This window comes from Rhinopithecus bieti, unplaced genomic scaffold (genome assembly GCF_001698545.2).
Source record: "Rhinopithecus bieti isolate Rb0 unplaced genomic scaffold, ASM169854v2 scaffold_12151, whole genome shotgun sequence".
NCBI classification, from domain to species: domain Eukaryota; kingdom Metazoa; phylum Chordata; class Mammalia; order Primates; family Cercopithecidae; genus Rhinopithecus; species Rhinopithecus bieti.
The window spans coordinates 567014-582673 of NW_016807233.1; the positions used below are offsets into that span (position 1 = coordinate 567014).

The 15660-nt window shown below is 40.3% G+C and overlaps 1 protein-coding gene across 1 annotated transcript in view; it reads left to right on the plus strand.

The window, feature by feature from the left end:
* LCA5L (lebercilin LCA5 like) overlaps positions 1 to 15660 on the plus strand; it is a 43838-nt gene that overhangs the window by 14026 nt on the left and 14152 nt on the right. The window contains 4 exon segments of the mRNA XM_017880695.1: positions 3444 to 3523; positions 4177 to 4508; positions 10873 to 11387; positions 13878 to 14015. Coding sequence (XP_017736184.1) covers positions 4187 to 4508; positions 10873 to 11387; positions 13878 to 14015 — 975 coding nt within the window. The 5' untranslated portion in view covers positions 3444 to 3523; positions 4177 to 4186.

A 15660-nucleotide genomic window follows, 5' to 3' on the forward strand; every position in this document is an offset into this window, starting at 1 on the left:
AATACCAAAAAAAAAAAAAAAAAAATTAGGTGTGGTGGCAGGCGCCTGTAGTCCCAGCTACTTGAGAAGCTGAGGCAGGAGAATTGCTTGAACCGGGAGGTGGAGGTTGCAGTGAGCCAAGATCGTGCCACGGCACTCCAGCCTGGATGACAGAGCAAGACTCCATCTCAAAAAAAAAAAAAAAAAATTGTATCCCAAAAGCTTAGAAATCAGTTGTGTTAAATATATACGCTCAGTAAGCCAAATAAATTGACCTATTTGATACATTTTTTTTAATTTTCATTTTAAAATGTTAGTGAATCGGGTACAAAATTCATATATATGTTGATATCAGCTGATCCCAGTTTTCTTATGACCTCTTTTGTCAAAGACTATGCCATTAATATTAAGAACAATTGTCTATTTGTTGTAGCAGAAAGCATACTGAGTTTACCTAAAAGCTGATTTTAGTGACACATTAATAAGTGGTGGTAAACACTGGGTCAGTCAGTCCATACACTGATCTTACCAAGTGGTAAATATATTCTTTCAAAAGAATATAGCATCCAAATATACTCTACAAAGCATTTATGACAACTTTTAAATTTAGTAAGCTCCCAAAAATTCAGTGTCTTAGGATATGGATTGAAATTATGATTTTTGATTTTCAGATATTTTGCCTGTTTAATTATAAGACAAATCGGTGAACATAGCAATTAATCTGAAGTTGCTTATAGCTTTTTTTACATAAGACAGATTAGGTTATAGTAGTGATCAGTAGTAGAATTGATCACTGCCTCATACTGTGTGTTTTAGAAATTTGACAAAAGCAAGTTGACAGTACATCCACTAGAAAATGCATGGCATGCCGGGCGTGCTGGCTCACGCCTGTAATCACAGCACTTTGGGAGGCCAAGGCAGGCGGAGCACAAGGTCAAGAAATCGAGACCATCCTGGCCAATGTGGTGAAACCCTGTCTCTATTAAAAATACAAAAATTAGCTGGGCGTGGTGGTGCGCACCTGTAGTCCCAGCTACTTGGGAAGCTGAGGCAGGAGAATCGCTTGAACCCGGGAGGCGGAGGTTGCAGTGAGCCAAGATCATGCCACTGCACTCCAGCCTGTCGTCAGAGTGAGACTCCATCTTAAAAAATAAAATAAAATAAAATTGGTAGCAGTCATTTTCTACTCATCCATTCCACCAAAATAATAATAATAATTGTCTTTATAGTAAGACTACCCTTTACCCATCCTGAGGAAACTAGATCCCTAACGTTAGGCTAGGCAAATTATTGAGCAGGAAAGATTGTGGATAATTTTGCTAATAAGGGATCTTCTCACTGAAATATTGAAAGATTTTTGATTTTCAAGCATTTTAAGAAGCTACAATTACTCCTAGCTATAAAGATTCTTCAAAATACAGAAGTCCTCTGGAGCCAGTAGGTAATGGAACAACTCAGCATCCACAGAGGCTTATGACTCGCATATCCATGTGGGGAGGCGGTAATGCCTTCCAATCCACCACCTTTCTCACAGCTAAGTCTAGAAAGCCCTCATTAGGGGACATTTTAACCTTGTAGAATTGTTTTAGGAGCGAAGTTGTTTATAGTCTTGTTTATTCTTATGTGACTCTACAGGATTTCCATTTAAACTTTTTTTTTTTTTCCCTGTTACATCAATTTTTATTAAACTAAGAGACTAAGATGGCTAGTCTTCTGCTTTATCAAACATGGGATAATCGAAGCTCACTTTAGTCTTCTGTGAGAGGCTTGCATTTTTTAAAGAAAAAAGGACAAGTCAGGAGAGGGACAATTGCAAAACGCTTTTCAGGAATTCTCATTGGTTTACAGAAATAACAGTGACTGGCGATTAGATTGCTGTTCGAACCACAGGGTATGAGCTGTGGTGTCCAGCATATGGCATTGTTAGGTTAATTTATAGCTATTGGTGGTGTCAGTCAGAGCCCAGGGAGCAAGCAGCTTAGAAATGATTACTTAGCTCAGCTGGGGGATAGGGGGACGTGACTGCTGTCTCATTCCATTGCCTCTTTGGGGCTGATCATTTAAAGGGGGTTGCATTCCTCAGATAAGCTTATTTTCTTTCTCAACCCTAGGGGATTGGTGGTGTCACTCCCATTTTACAGATGGACAAGAGCACTTAACTGACAGGCAGACCCAAGTTCAAACCCAAACCTGTCTGCCTTCAAATTGTCCATCACCTTCTACTCCATCACACTCCCTCCCACGACTGTAGCTTGACAATTTGTGGATGTAACATGAAAAACACTCTTGAATTAAGCCTTTATTCAAAATTGCCTGCATAAGACGACTTGTTGAAGGAGTGTTCTAAAGTAAGGAAGAAGGAGGGAATTTTTATAGAGCTTTAGCAGGAGAAGTCAGCTGAAGTCTAGCTTGAGTCAGAAACAACTGGCCAAAAAAAAAAAAACACCAAATTTTTTTGCTGATTAGCAACCATTGTTTGAGCAATTTGGATTTATCAAGATAGGTGAGGAAGAAATTAGGGACTGAGGTCATGAGCCAGAGGGCAGGGAGGAACAGCTCCTGGGGACAAGGAGAGGCAAGGCTGTGAGGGCTACACTGGAGTCCTTCAGGATACCCTACACCAACATCTGGGATTCTTTTTTTTTTTTTTTTTTTTGAGACAGAGTTGGCCCTGTCACCCAGGCTGGAATGCAGTGGCGCAATCACAGCTCACTGCAACCTCTGCCTCCTGGACTCAAGCAATCCAACCTCAGCCTCCCAGGTAGCTGAGACTACAGGTGTGCACCACCATGTCCTGCTAATTTTTGTATTTGTTTTGTAGAGACAGGGTTTCGCCATGTTGCCCAGGCTGGTCCTGAACTTCTGAGTTCAAGCTATCCACCCGCCTCAGCCTCCCAAAGTGCTGGTATTTCAGAAGTGAGCCACAATACCAGGCCTGGATTCTTCTTAATCTAGATGTAAAGGTTCACAAAGAAGGATCTGCTTCTGCCCACCACTACACAGCAGAATGTGTCTGGAAAGAGAAATTCTTTGCCTTAAGATTGTGTAATGCTCCCACCAATGTGTTGTTGCAGTCATGATGCTTAATGAAAAAAGCACTGCCCCTGGAGCTGGAAAACACGGACAGTCTCTGAACTTTTAACCTGTCTGAACCTATTCCCTCTAGGTGGCTGAAATGAGGTGATGTGAAAGCAGTTTGTACAAAGTAAGAGCACTAGTTAGATATTAAGTATAATGCTAATATTAATTATTACTAAGATCATTTGGACTAAGATTTCTTGTAGTGAGGAGATTGTGGCCTGCCTGATATATTTCATCAGAAGAGAAAGCTAGAGTTAAGCAGATGCATCAGAAAGCCGAAACACTTCAGAAAAAAACCTTCTGAGTAGAGAAAGTGATATTAGATTCCTGTTGTAAAAGATCTAATGCCAGCTAAACTCTCTTTTGCTTTCTTGATAAAACAGGAGAACTGAGAATTAAATGGAAAGGTAATCCTTTTAAAGACCTCAGAAGATGGATCTGTTTGTTTCAATCTGCTTTTGAGGTAGGCTGCTATAAAAGAGATACTTGTGGTGTTACTGTGCCTTAGTGCAGTAGCATCATAAAGAAATGCAGAACCATCTGCTTTGTGACTAGTGTTAATTTTATTAAGGGTATAAATTGGGGGTCTTTCTTGTATTTGACTTTCTATTCCTTCCGTTTTAAATTCTCACTTTAGACAACGAAAAGGGCTTATTGAAAGTATTCAAAGTTTGTGTCCATGGCTGAGCATGGTGGCTCATGCCTGTATCCCACTACTTTGTGAGACCGAGGTGGGAGGATCACTTGAGCCCAGGAGTTCAAGACCAGCCTAGGCAACATAGTGAGACTCCCATTTCTACCAAAAAATAATAAGTTAGCCAGGCGTGACGGCACACACTTGTAGTCGCAGCTACTCCAGAGGCTGAACTGAGAGGATCGCTTGAGCCCAGGAGGTCAAGGCTGCAGAAAGTCATGGTCATGCCACTGCACTCCAACCTAGGCAACAGAGTGAGACCCTGTCTTTAAAAAAGAAAAAATATATATATATACATATATATGTGTGTGTATATATATATGTGTGTGTATATATATACATATAAAAGCATAGGTTCATTTTAATGTCAATAAATATGAATTAAAAAATAATTTTATTAGGTTTTACTTTTCTTTTATTAGGTTGTTTGCTATGTCTTTGGCTGATCTAACAAAAACAAATACAGATGAGCATTTCTCCAGCGTGGCATTAGAAAACGATAGGAGATCTGCAGAATGCAAGAGAAGCCCAGGCACAGGCGCTTTTTCACAGAACAGTAATGCTTCCCATAAGAGTGTTGATTATAGCAGATCTCAGTGCTCCTGTGGAAGTTTAAGTTCTCAGTATGATTATTCAGAAGACTTTCTCTGTGATTGTTCAGAAAAGGCCATTAATAGAAATTATTTAAAGCAGCCTGTGGTTAAAGAAAAGGAGAAGAAAAAGTATAATGTTTCTAAAATCTCCCAATCTAAAGGTAAGGAGTAAAATTTCCCAAGCAAGACCAAATTTCTGGTCATAATGATGTTATTTTCCTGCACTAGTGTTTGAAGTGGTTCATACTCAGTTTTATTGTTTACCCATATTGTAAATGTGTATTATAGGTGAACTTTTCTAGAAGAAATTAGGAAATAGAGAAATTAAGAATAATTATAAAATAACAGAAAGGCTTCAAATGTAAAGCCTAGCCCCTGCATGGCTTACCCTACTGGAGCCTACTAGTGAGGTTAGTTCCGTTTTTAGTTAACAGGTGGCCTTGTTACAGAGTACCACAATACTTGGATTTCACTGGCTTCTTGCCTTTCATCTCAGCTGAAGAATCAGTGTTTGAATCGCCAGTGAAATGTAAATACCTGTCTCAACACCCCAAGAGGATGGTCTCCAAGTCCAGTGAGGTATATTGGCAAAGGCCATCTTTTGAAATGGAGATGGTTCAAAAGGCTGTTAATAATGTCATTTCTTTGCAGATTTTTAAAGTACCAATTCTATCAGGTCCCAGCTGTCCAAATTGGAATTCACTTGTGCTATCTTTGATCTCCTTTCTTCCTCCTTCCCTGCCCAGACTGTAATTCCTTCCTCCCATTTTAGGCAATCTTGAGCTCGTAAGTATTCCTGATATAGCTGGAGCTCTTGTCCACATTGACCATCAGAGCACTTCAGTCAACAGGTGGACGATAAAGGGCCTGCTGTTTGGGGGGCACATCTGCTACTGTCATGTCCACACTGCATCTTGCATCCCCAGCCTGCTGTTACCAGCTGTGTCCAGGACCCTCTGCCACTTCTGGAACACCCAGAATCTTCAGTTCCCCTGCTATAGGGCAGGGATTCTTTATCTAAGACACATGTCTGTGAACCCCATGAAATTCTATGCATTTTTTTGTGTCTGTGTGTTCGTAAACTTTTCTAGAAGGGCCTGTGCCTTTCACCAGAGTCTCAAAAGGTTAAATGTTACTTTTCTAGAGAGGTGGGGGTCCTACCTCCATTGGCAAGGCCCAAGGCAGGAAATGAAAAGTCCGCTCCTTCTCTCATGCCTGGACTCCATCAAAAATGAACATTGGCCAGGCGCGGTGGCTCAAGCCTGTAATCCCAGCACTTTGGGAGGCCAAGACGGGAGGATCACGAGGTCAGGAGATCGAGACCATCCTGGCTAACACGGTGAAACCCCGTCTCTACTAAAAAATACAAAAAACTAGCCAGGGGAAGTGGCGGGCGCCTGTAGTCCCAGCTACTTGGGAGGCTGAGGCAGGAGAATGGCGTAAACCCGGGAGGCGGAGCTTGCAGTGAGCTGAGATCCGGCCACTGTACTCCAGCCCAGGCGACAGAGCGAGACTCCATCTCAAAAAAAAAAAAAAAAATGAACATCATGGTTAGATCCTACAAATACAGAATTCCTTATCCACATTTGAAATTTACAAATCTCCAAAAACCCAACATCTTTCACATCCTTGGCATCAAAGTTGATTTGGCAACAAAACCCTTATTTGAACTAACATGAAGCAGATCTTTACTTAGTTCACTTAGTGTGAAGAGTCATTATATTTCATCGCAAAAGTATAGTTTCATTAAAGGGTGTTGTTCCAGACCCCATGAGAGAAATGTGGAAAATACCATATATGCACTCACCTTTAAAACCCCCAAATTCTGCAACATACCAGTTCCAAGGGTTTACAATAAGAGATCTTGAATCTATATACTACATTTTATATTGATCATAAGCTTTTGTGGGATCATGCAAGAGGGCAGTTAGCATTTGTAACACTGTCTACAAGAGAGAAACTGCATTTCGAGTTCTAAGTACCTTATAATTTAGCTTTTTAAAGCTGATTCCTCATTTATTTATTGAACAAATGCTTATTGAGTTCTTTGTGCAAGATGCCTGTTTATAAATTGAGAACAACCTAAATGAATTCAGTTACTTCACAGGAGACCAGAATCCTGAATTCCATTATCCAGAATCCTAAATTCCATTATCCAGAAGAGTGAAAGGTTTGCTCTTCCTTGGGTGTCCTTTTATATATTAATACTCTGAAATTATTTTAAGTAAATCTTGCATGCATCTGTAACTCAGATTTTTATGTCCCAGGAAACCCTTGCCCAGCATATGATGAATGTAAAATACTAATTGCAACGTCAAGATTTGTCACAGAACAATAAAGTATTTCCTCGTCTTTTTCTTTTATTCCCCAGTTCATGTTTTGCCAGTGTTTGCAGCAGCAAGTAATTTCTTCCACCCTGGTGTCATATAATTCTAACCCAAAGCGAAGAGTCTTAATGTTTTAGCCAGTACAGCCCCTTCTCAAGCAAACGTTCAATTAAAAGTAGCTCTCTGACCCTAAGGGCAGGTAATGCTGAATGAGGAACCACCAACAGAGATTCAGAATTCACCAAAGAACAGTAACATCAGAGATTATTTTCAATTCCCATCTTAGAAAATTGATGAAAGCAAATTTTATGGCAGAAAGACATTTCATGGAGAAAATTACAAAGATGAAATGAGGACTTCAATTTAATAGAATTTTTGCTTTGGTCAAACATTGGAAATTTACTTAACTCATTGTAAATAGCAAGCAATATAGTCATACAATTTGCTTTTCAAAGATTATCCTTCTTTTCTAGAAAATGTCTTTTCAGAACTTTCAGTTACGTATCCTGTTAAAATTGCTTCCTTGACGGATTTTCTTTGTCAATACAATGCCAAAAACATGTCATGGTCATTCAAGACATTAGTATGCAAAAAAAAGTTAATTTACCACATCCAAATGCTTGGAATACCTTTTGCCCTGTTGTCCTTGGTCAGGTATAGGTGGACAACCTAAGGTAGTGTTGAAGAGACACCTTCTCTAGCAGGCTAACAATGGAAACTACCGAGAACAGGAAGGGGAAAGGCTCCTCCTTTGAACCTCTTCTTCACCCTGGTTTGTGAAGAAAATGAGTTGATCTTTTTGGGGTAAAATATAGTGTGGACCCCCCAGTCCATATGTCAGAAGCAGAGCTGAAGTGAAGGTGTGGAGGAGCACAGGGATAGAATGGGACAATGAGACCAAAGGGGACAATGACAGGAGAGGGAACTAGGATGAGGCCAGGCGGAAGAGGAGGAGGAAACAGCATGGACTAGGGAGGACAAGAGAGCTTCTAAAGTAAGGGTTTGAGGAGGAGATGGGCCTGGGGAGACAGGCTGGGAAGGAAGACAGGCCTGTTTGTGGGTGAAGTGAGCATGGGGACATTCTTAGAACTGTTCAGAAGAGCATACGTCATTATACATAATGTGCAGATGCCGTTTTGGCAACTATGGACTTAAATTTATGTTTGTGGTGAATTAAGTTGACTGTTTTAAATGCAGTGGTTTAAAACTTAGTTGTCTTAAGAATAGTCATTCAGCTAAATCTGCTTCTATTATTTGTGAAATGGGATTGAAATTATAAATTATACCATCCTTATGTGTGGGTTAGGATAACAAGATATAAAATCGTTAAGGAATACACCCTATTCCAATTTTCCATAGCCTTTATAGTTACACAAGTATGTGTGATGGATACAGTATGAATTTGTTACATACCCCTCAAATGCAAGTGGTATACTTACCTTTCTGAAGCCAACAAACCTGGCTTGTCCTCCCCACCCACTCACTAGGGTAGACAGGAAATTCAATCTCAGACACGTTTGGGGAATGAGGGAATATGAGGGGGCAGGGATGTGGAAAGGGCCTTACACAAATAATATTGGGGAGGAACCTCTGCCCTTCATTTTACCACTTACGTGTTCCTTGTCCAAGCCACGTGATCTTTAAAAGGCCAGCCTCTCCCCTTTCCATAGCATCCATGCCCTCTGTGCACTTCTTGACTCCTGGGGCCTTGGCCAGAGCTCCTGTGGCCATGGCATTTAGTCCCTTGGCACCCTCTCATGCCTCTGCCCTCCCATCACTTGAGCATGGCATAAGAGGGGAATATAAGCCTCCAGTGTCCATGGATCCAATCATCCATCCTTCTCATCTCAGTGAAATCCCTCTCTCCTCCAGGGTCAGAGCACCTAAGAGCTGGAAGACATTACAAGTTGGGGGTCAGGTTCAGTCATGCTGGCCATAGTGTAGAACATGTCAGTCTTTGCCCACCCCTATTTTAAACCAGCTTGATCCATATGGCCTGGGTCTAGAGCTTCCCTAGCCAGTGCCCAGAGTATTAAAGTGTACGGCCTCAACAAAACCACAGACACCTCTTCGCAGGCCTTCTAGTAGATGTCCTAGAGGCTGGCCTGCTCTGCTTCCCACTTAGTGTGCTCAGAAGCCTATTCTAAAATACTCAATATTCAGCCATAGCCCCTACTAAACTGTGGGAAAATAAATACACTTGAAGACATAATTGCAAAGACAGGCCACCGGTTATTGATGTGATACTGTGTTGTATAATCTATGAGTTCTTTCATAGTTATGATTCAAATGCTTTATCTCCAGAAAGCATGCTTTGGCTCTCTTAGTTCATTGTTTTTATCACAGGTAGAATTGCCTGTTCCCACCCAACACAGACAGTGGGTTCTGTCTCACCACTTCCTAGCTGTGTGCTCATTGACAAGGGACATCCCCAAGCTTCAGTGTGTTTATCTTTAAAATGGGATAATAGTACAGTGATTTATACATGTATTTAATACACTCAAATTCAATTATGTAAGCTTTGTGCTAAGTGTGATGTTTTTTAGAGACTTTTGTTTAAGACAGACCCCTGGGCCAGGCACAGTGGCTCACGCCTGTAATCCCAGCACTTTGGGAGGCCGAGGCGGGCAGATCACGAGGTCAGGAGATGAGACCATCCTGGCTAACGTGGTGAAACCCCGTCTCTACTAAAAATACAAAAAAATTAGCCCTGTGCGGTGGCAGGCGCCTGTAGTCCCAGCTACTCAGGAGGCTGAGGCAGGAGAATGGTGTGAACCTGGGAGGCGGAGCTTGCAGTGAGCCGAGATCGTGCCACTGCACTCCAGCTTGGGCGACAGAGCAAGACTCTGTCTCAAAAAAAAAAAGGAAAAAGGTAGACTCCTGAACACATGCCAATTACTTCATTTGGTGCCCAGCCAAAGTAACAGGAAAAATTGACTGTGTTGGATTTATTCAGAGATGGAAAATCAGTATCTGTACAAATAGATAGACTCATATAATTTGATGACCTTTTGAGGGTCATTTTGAATATATAAGTTCTTCACATTGGGCTCTCATGTTACACTCTAATTACCCTTAACATATTGTTGAAAGGATTACATCAGATAATCTACAGAAAGCATTTAGTTTAATGCCTGACATATGATAAGCACTTAGTCAGCTATTATCATGGGGTGGGTGGGTTGGTTGGTTGGTTGGTTGGTTGGTTTTTGAGACAGAGTCTCACTTTGTCACCCAGGCTGGAATGCAGTGGTGCAATCATAGCTCACAGCAACCTCGAACTCCTGAGCTCAAGGAATCCTCCCACCAGGGCTTCCCGAGGAGCTAGGACTATAGGCATGTGCCACCAAGTTAGGCTACTTTTTAAAATTTTGTAGAGGCCAGGCACAGTGGCTCACGCCTGTAATCCCAGCACTTTGGGAGGCCGAGGAGGGTGGATCACTTGAGGGTCAGGAGTTCGAGATCAGCCTGGCCAACATGGTGAAACTCCATCTCTACTAAAAATACAAAAATTACCTGGGCGTGGTGGCAGACACCTGTAATCCCAGCTACTCGGGAGGCTGAGGCAGGAGAATCGCTTGAACTCCGGATGCAGAGGTTGCAGTGAGCCAAGGTTGCACCACTTCACTCCAGCCTGGGCAACAGAGGGAGACTCTGTCCCAAAAAAAATAAAAATAAACATAAAAATTTGTGGTTTTTTTAGAGACGGGATCTGACTCTGTTGATCAGACTGGTCTCAAACTCCTGTCCTCAAGCAGTCCTCCTACTGCAGCCTCCCAAAGTGCAGAGATTACAGACATGAGCCATTGCACCTGGCCTATTATCAGTTTTTAGTCTAGCTGTTACAATAGAAATTTAAGTACAGATTTTAGAGTCAAAGAAGACCTGGTTTTCAATCCATTCTGTGTCACTTTGTAGCTATGTAACCTTGGACAAATGATGTAAAATCTCCAGCTATAAAATATAGTACAACTGACCTTGAATAATTGTATTAAATGAGATATTTATATGTAAACCACCTAGCCTAAAGCATGGATATTGATTAAATATTAGTTTTTTCCCCTTCTAGTTACACTTATGCTTGTGTGTATGTGTGTGGTGTGTGTGCAGGGGGGCGTGGGAGGGCAATTACGCATATGTGCATATTTGCATATCTGTATATATTAGTAGTAATAAACTGGATTATCTGCTTACACAGGCCAGAAGGAAATCTCAGTTGAAAAAAAGCACACCTGGAATGCATCACTCTTTAATTCTCAAATCCATATGATTGCCCAAAGAAGAGATGCTATGGCTCATCGAATACTCTCAGCAAGGCTTCATAAAATTAAAGGACTGAAAAATGAATTAGCTGATATGCATCATAAATTGGAAGCCATCCTTACAGAAAACCAATTTTTGAAACAACTTCAGCTTAGGCATTTGAAAGCTATAGGAAAATATGAGAATTCACAAAATAATCTACCTCAAATTATGGCTAAACATCAGAATGAAGTAAAAAATTTAAGGCAACTACTTAGGAAATCCCAGGAAAAGGAAAGAACTGTATCTAGGAAACTTAGAGAAACTGACAGCCAGTTACTGAAGACTAAAGACACCCTGCAGGCACTGCAGAAACTTTCTGAAGACAAAAACCTTGCAGAAAGGGAAGAACTCACTCATAAATTATCTATTATCACAACAAAAATGGAGGCAAATGACAAAAAAATACAGGTCTGTATTTCAGGAGCCCAGACAGTTTAAGATTTTGAAGTGAATAGAGAGAGGGTGTGAATTAATCATGGATGCGCCCCCTCTGTAACAAAGTGTTACTAACTGCTTCGCTTGGCTTGGCGTGCTACACTAAATAATTACTGTCTAATAGAGGGCAGGGTTTGAAGGAAAAACAAAAGCAGCTCAAACTAGAAATGTTCATCTGTTGCAGTGCACAAGAGTTCACTCTGGCTAGGCTGGTTTATCTGGAAATGACCATTGCACAAGCGTTCACTCTGTGGCTGGGCTGGTTTATCTGGACATGACCATTCTCTAAGAGAGTATAGCTACAGTGCTAAGGGACTTTTTCCCTGTGCTTTAAAGATTGCATTGTGTTACGTGAAACCTCTCTTTGAAGTCAACCCTCTACCTTAAACTGTTGATGAAAAGGCTACTTCCCTAAAAACCTACTCACTCAGTGCATCCGTTCAGTGCCTTTTGCATTCTCCCTCTCCATTTTGGCCAGGCATTACCACACAAACATTTGTAGTTATTTTCAAAATAGCAATTTTTCACAGATAATGTTCCTGGTAGTAGGGAAGGAAAAGGAATTAAAATAATTCAAGAGATGACTGGATTGATTTTCCTCAACAGTACATGGTTGTCAAAAGCCTGGGGATTACATTATAAGGGATGACTTGGGAGAAGGAATTGGTATCATATTAAGAATTCTCCTGCATATCTTACATTAGATAGTTTGAGTCTGTCTGGACATAAACATAAATGGAATTAATTTAGGATTTAATTATTTAATATATGATGCTGAAACACAAGTATTTTCTATGATCTTGAAGTAAGTAAATTCTTGGTTCATTTCTTCCACGTTTTTATCTCAATTATTTCTTCCATTGTTAAAATTCTCTATTTTCCAAAAAAATTTTTTCACATGAAATTGATATGTGATCTACAGAAAATAATGAGCAACCTCATTTTTCACTCTTGTATACAAAATGATATTATTTGGCCTTTTAGGTAATATTGTATTCATCTTAGTGTATGTCTGTCATGCAAAAGCAAATCTATTTTATATATGTATCTAAATAGTTCATGTTTTATATCCGTACATAAAACCAAAACAAATTCCATAACTATTTTCTTTGATACAAAAAGCACTTATCAAGTATGAGAAATTTCTGTTTGGTTGTAGGCATTTAGTGGAGGAAAACTGTTTTGTGAACCAAAACGTGTGACTTGTGTAACATTGTTTTAGGGAGTGGTATTTTAGTGATTCTTTCCCCTTTTAGCCTTCCATGTCTTCCACTTTTCCTGTCTGGGAAAGTACTGCTGTTATAATGGAGGAGGTCCTACTTTATGTTAAAACAAAGACAAATGGTCCTTTTGGTAAGCCTTCTGTCAAGTCCAGATCTAACAGTTCTCAGTAAAATAGTTCTCATTCCCGAGAGCAGATGAATATGTTTTGGATGGCTATTGAGGTAAATCAGTCATTTCATTGCCTTATAGTCCATCAGTGTGGATGGATGTGGTGGTTTGAGTCCCTTTTATAACATTCAGTTTCTGTTGTCTGGGAATGACCATCCATGATGTTTACTGACTTCCAGGATCTGGTCAGAATTGTTAAATCAGGTGGGTCACAGTGGCCTCACGCCTGTAATCCCAGCACTCTGGGAGGCCAAGGCAGGCAGATCACTTGAGGCCAGGAGTTCAAGACCAGCCTGGCCAACACAGCAAAACCCCATCTCTACTAAAAATACAAAAATGATCTGGGTGTGGTGGCGTGCACCTGTAAACCCAGCTACCGGGGAGGCTGAGGCAAGAGAATCACTTGAACCCAGGAGGCGGAGGTTGCAGTGAGCCAAGATCGCACCACTACATTCCAGCCTGGGCAACACAGTGAGACTCCAACTCAAAAAAGAAGAATTTTTAAATCAAATTTTAGAGTATGTAAAAAACAGGCTCAAAACATGTGATATTTGTTCTCTAGAGCTGGGATCTGGAATTTGGGGGCTTTCTTTCGGTTATACTTCATTCTAATATATGTCCCCTATATAAGCCATTCACTAAAATTGTATTGAAAATGTGCACTTTTGGCCGGGCGCGGTGGCTCAAGCCTGTAATCCCAGCACTTTGGGAGGCCGAGGCGGGTGGATCACGAGTTCAGGAGATCGAGACCCTCCTGGCTAACACGGTGAAACCCCGTCTCTACTAAAATACAAAAAACTAGCCGGGCGCGGTGGCGGGTGCCTGTAGTCCCAGCTACTCGGAGGCTGAGGTGGGAGAATGGCGGGAACCCGGGAGGCGGAGCTTGCAGTGAGCCAAGATCGCGCCACTGCACTCCAGCCTGGACGACACAGCGAGACTCTGCTCTAAAAAAAAAAAAAAAAAAGAAAAAGAAAATGTGCACTTTTTATAAATGTAGTTAGTTCCATGATAATTAAAGTTGTTAATATACTAACTTGGTTGCAGAATAGTTAAAATATATACTGTTTTCAGAGCTTGGAAAAACAACTGAGGTTGAACAGCAGAGCCTTTAGTCGGCAGCTGGCTATTGAGACTCGGAAGACTTTAGCAGCTCAAACGGCTACCAAGACTCTTCAGGTGGAAGTAAAACACCTTCAACAAAAACTTAAGGTATTTCTTTTAAAACAAAATGTAAGAATGAAATTCTGTTTCCCGAAATATATGAGCTATTTATGCCTATTATATCTTTAAGTGATTTTTTATTTTTTTATATATATATAAGTCTCCTCTCCCCTTTGCAGAGGGCCTGGGCCCCCATCCACAGTTCTGTTTATCTTTTTTTTTTTTTTTTTTTTTTTTGAGATAGAGTCTTGCTCTGTCACCCAGGCTGGAGTGCAGTGGCATGATCTCAGCTCACTGCAGCCTCCCAGGTTCAAGTGATTCTCTTATCTCAACCTCCTAAGTAGCTGGGACTACAGGCATGTGACACCACGCTTGGCTAATTTTTGTTATTTTTAGTAGAGATGGGCTTTTGCTATGTTGGCCAGGCTGGTCTTGAACTCCTGGGCTCAAGTGATCCGCCTGCCTTGGCCTCCCATAGTGCTGGGATTACAGGTGTGAGCCACTGTACCTGGCCTAAATTATGTAACTTCATTCATATCTTTCTCAGATATTTTCCCTACAATCATATGAACAGAAGATCTGCAATTATTAGAATGAGTTACAGCTTGGTGAATGTGTACTGTGATTAGAAAAATATAAAGTCTATTCATTAACAAGGCTTCTTGTTAACATTCTTATTTCATCATGTTAAGTAATATAGCATTTGTTAACATTTTAATGTAACTCAAAATTAATGTTTAAAAACATGTAATATTTAAGATAAATTTTAATGACTCATAAATTTATCTTAGTTTAACTTACAAATGTGTTTGAAAAACTGTCTTTTAAAAATATGTATACTGATTTAAAAATAAGAATTTTTAAAAATATTTTGTCAGGCTTTTTGCTATCTTTCTGCCTTCAAGATTGGTAAAATGTCCAACAATTTAGATAAGATGCTTAAGAAATACTCAGTTTCAAGCCTCAACTAATAAATCTTAAGCTTGATTCTTTAAGACAAGGATCTTTAACTTTTTTTATTTTTAAGGAAGGCAAAAATGAGCTCCTTTAGGCCTCTTTTACAAGGGCACTAATCCCATTCACAAGGATTCTGCTCTTGTGACCTAATCACCTCCCAAAAGGCCCAGGTCATAAAAGTATCACTGTGGGGGCTAGGATATTAACATAAGAAATTTAGCACCATATCAATAATTTCCCTTTTTTTTTTTTTTTTTTTTNAAGAAAAAAGTCAGTTGAAAAAAGTAGGTGTGACTTCCTTGATATTAAGCATAATAAAACTCATGCAGAGAATAAACCCTGTGAAAATGATCAAAAGAAGAAATCCCCTAGTCATAATCAGGATTTTGTTCAACATTCGAAGGATTCATCTTTGGAGCAACTTCTTGAATATAATAATCGTGGGAAAGGCTTTCACAGAAAGATAGTCTTTGTTACATGTAAGAGCTCTCACGGTAGAGAAACCTTCAGAAGGAAACAAATATGGACAAGTTTTATCTCAAAGTTAAGGCTCAATTCTCGTCCAAGAACCCTTAGGGAAAGGAAGCCACATGAGCCCGGTAAAAATGGGAAATCCTCATGCATGAAGTCAAAACATGCACTCAAGAAATTCACACAGGGGAAAAACACTATGAAATCAAACTTTACCCAACATCAAAGAATGTACACAGGAGAAAAACCTGATTAGTGTAAAGAA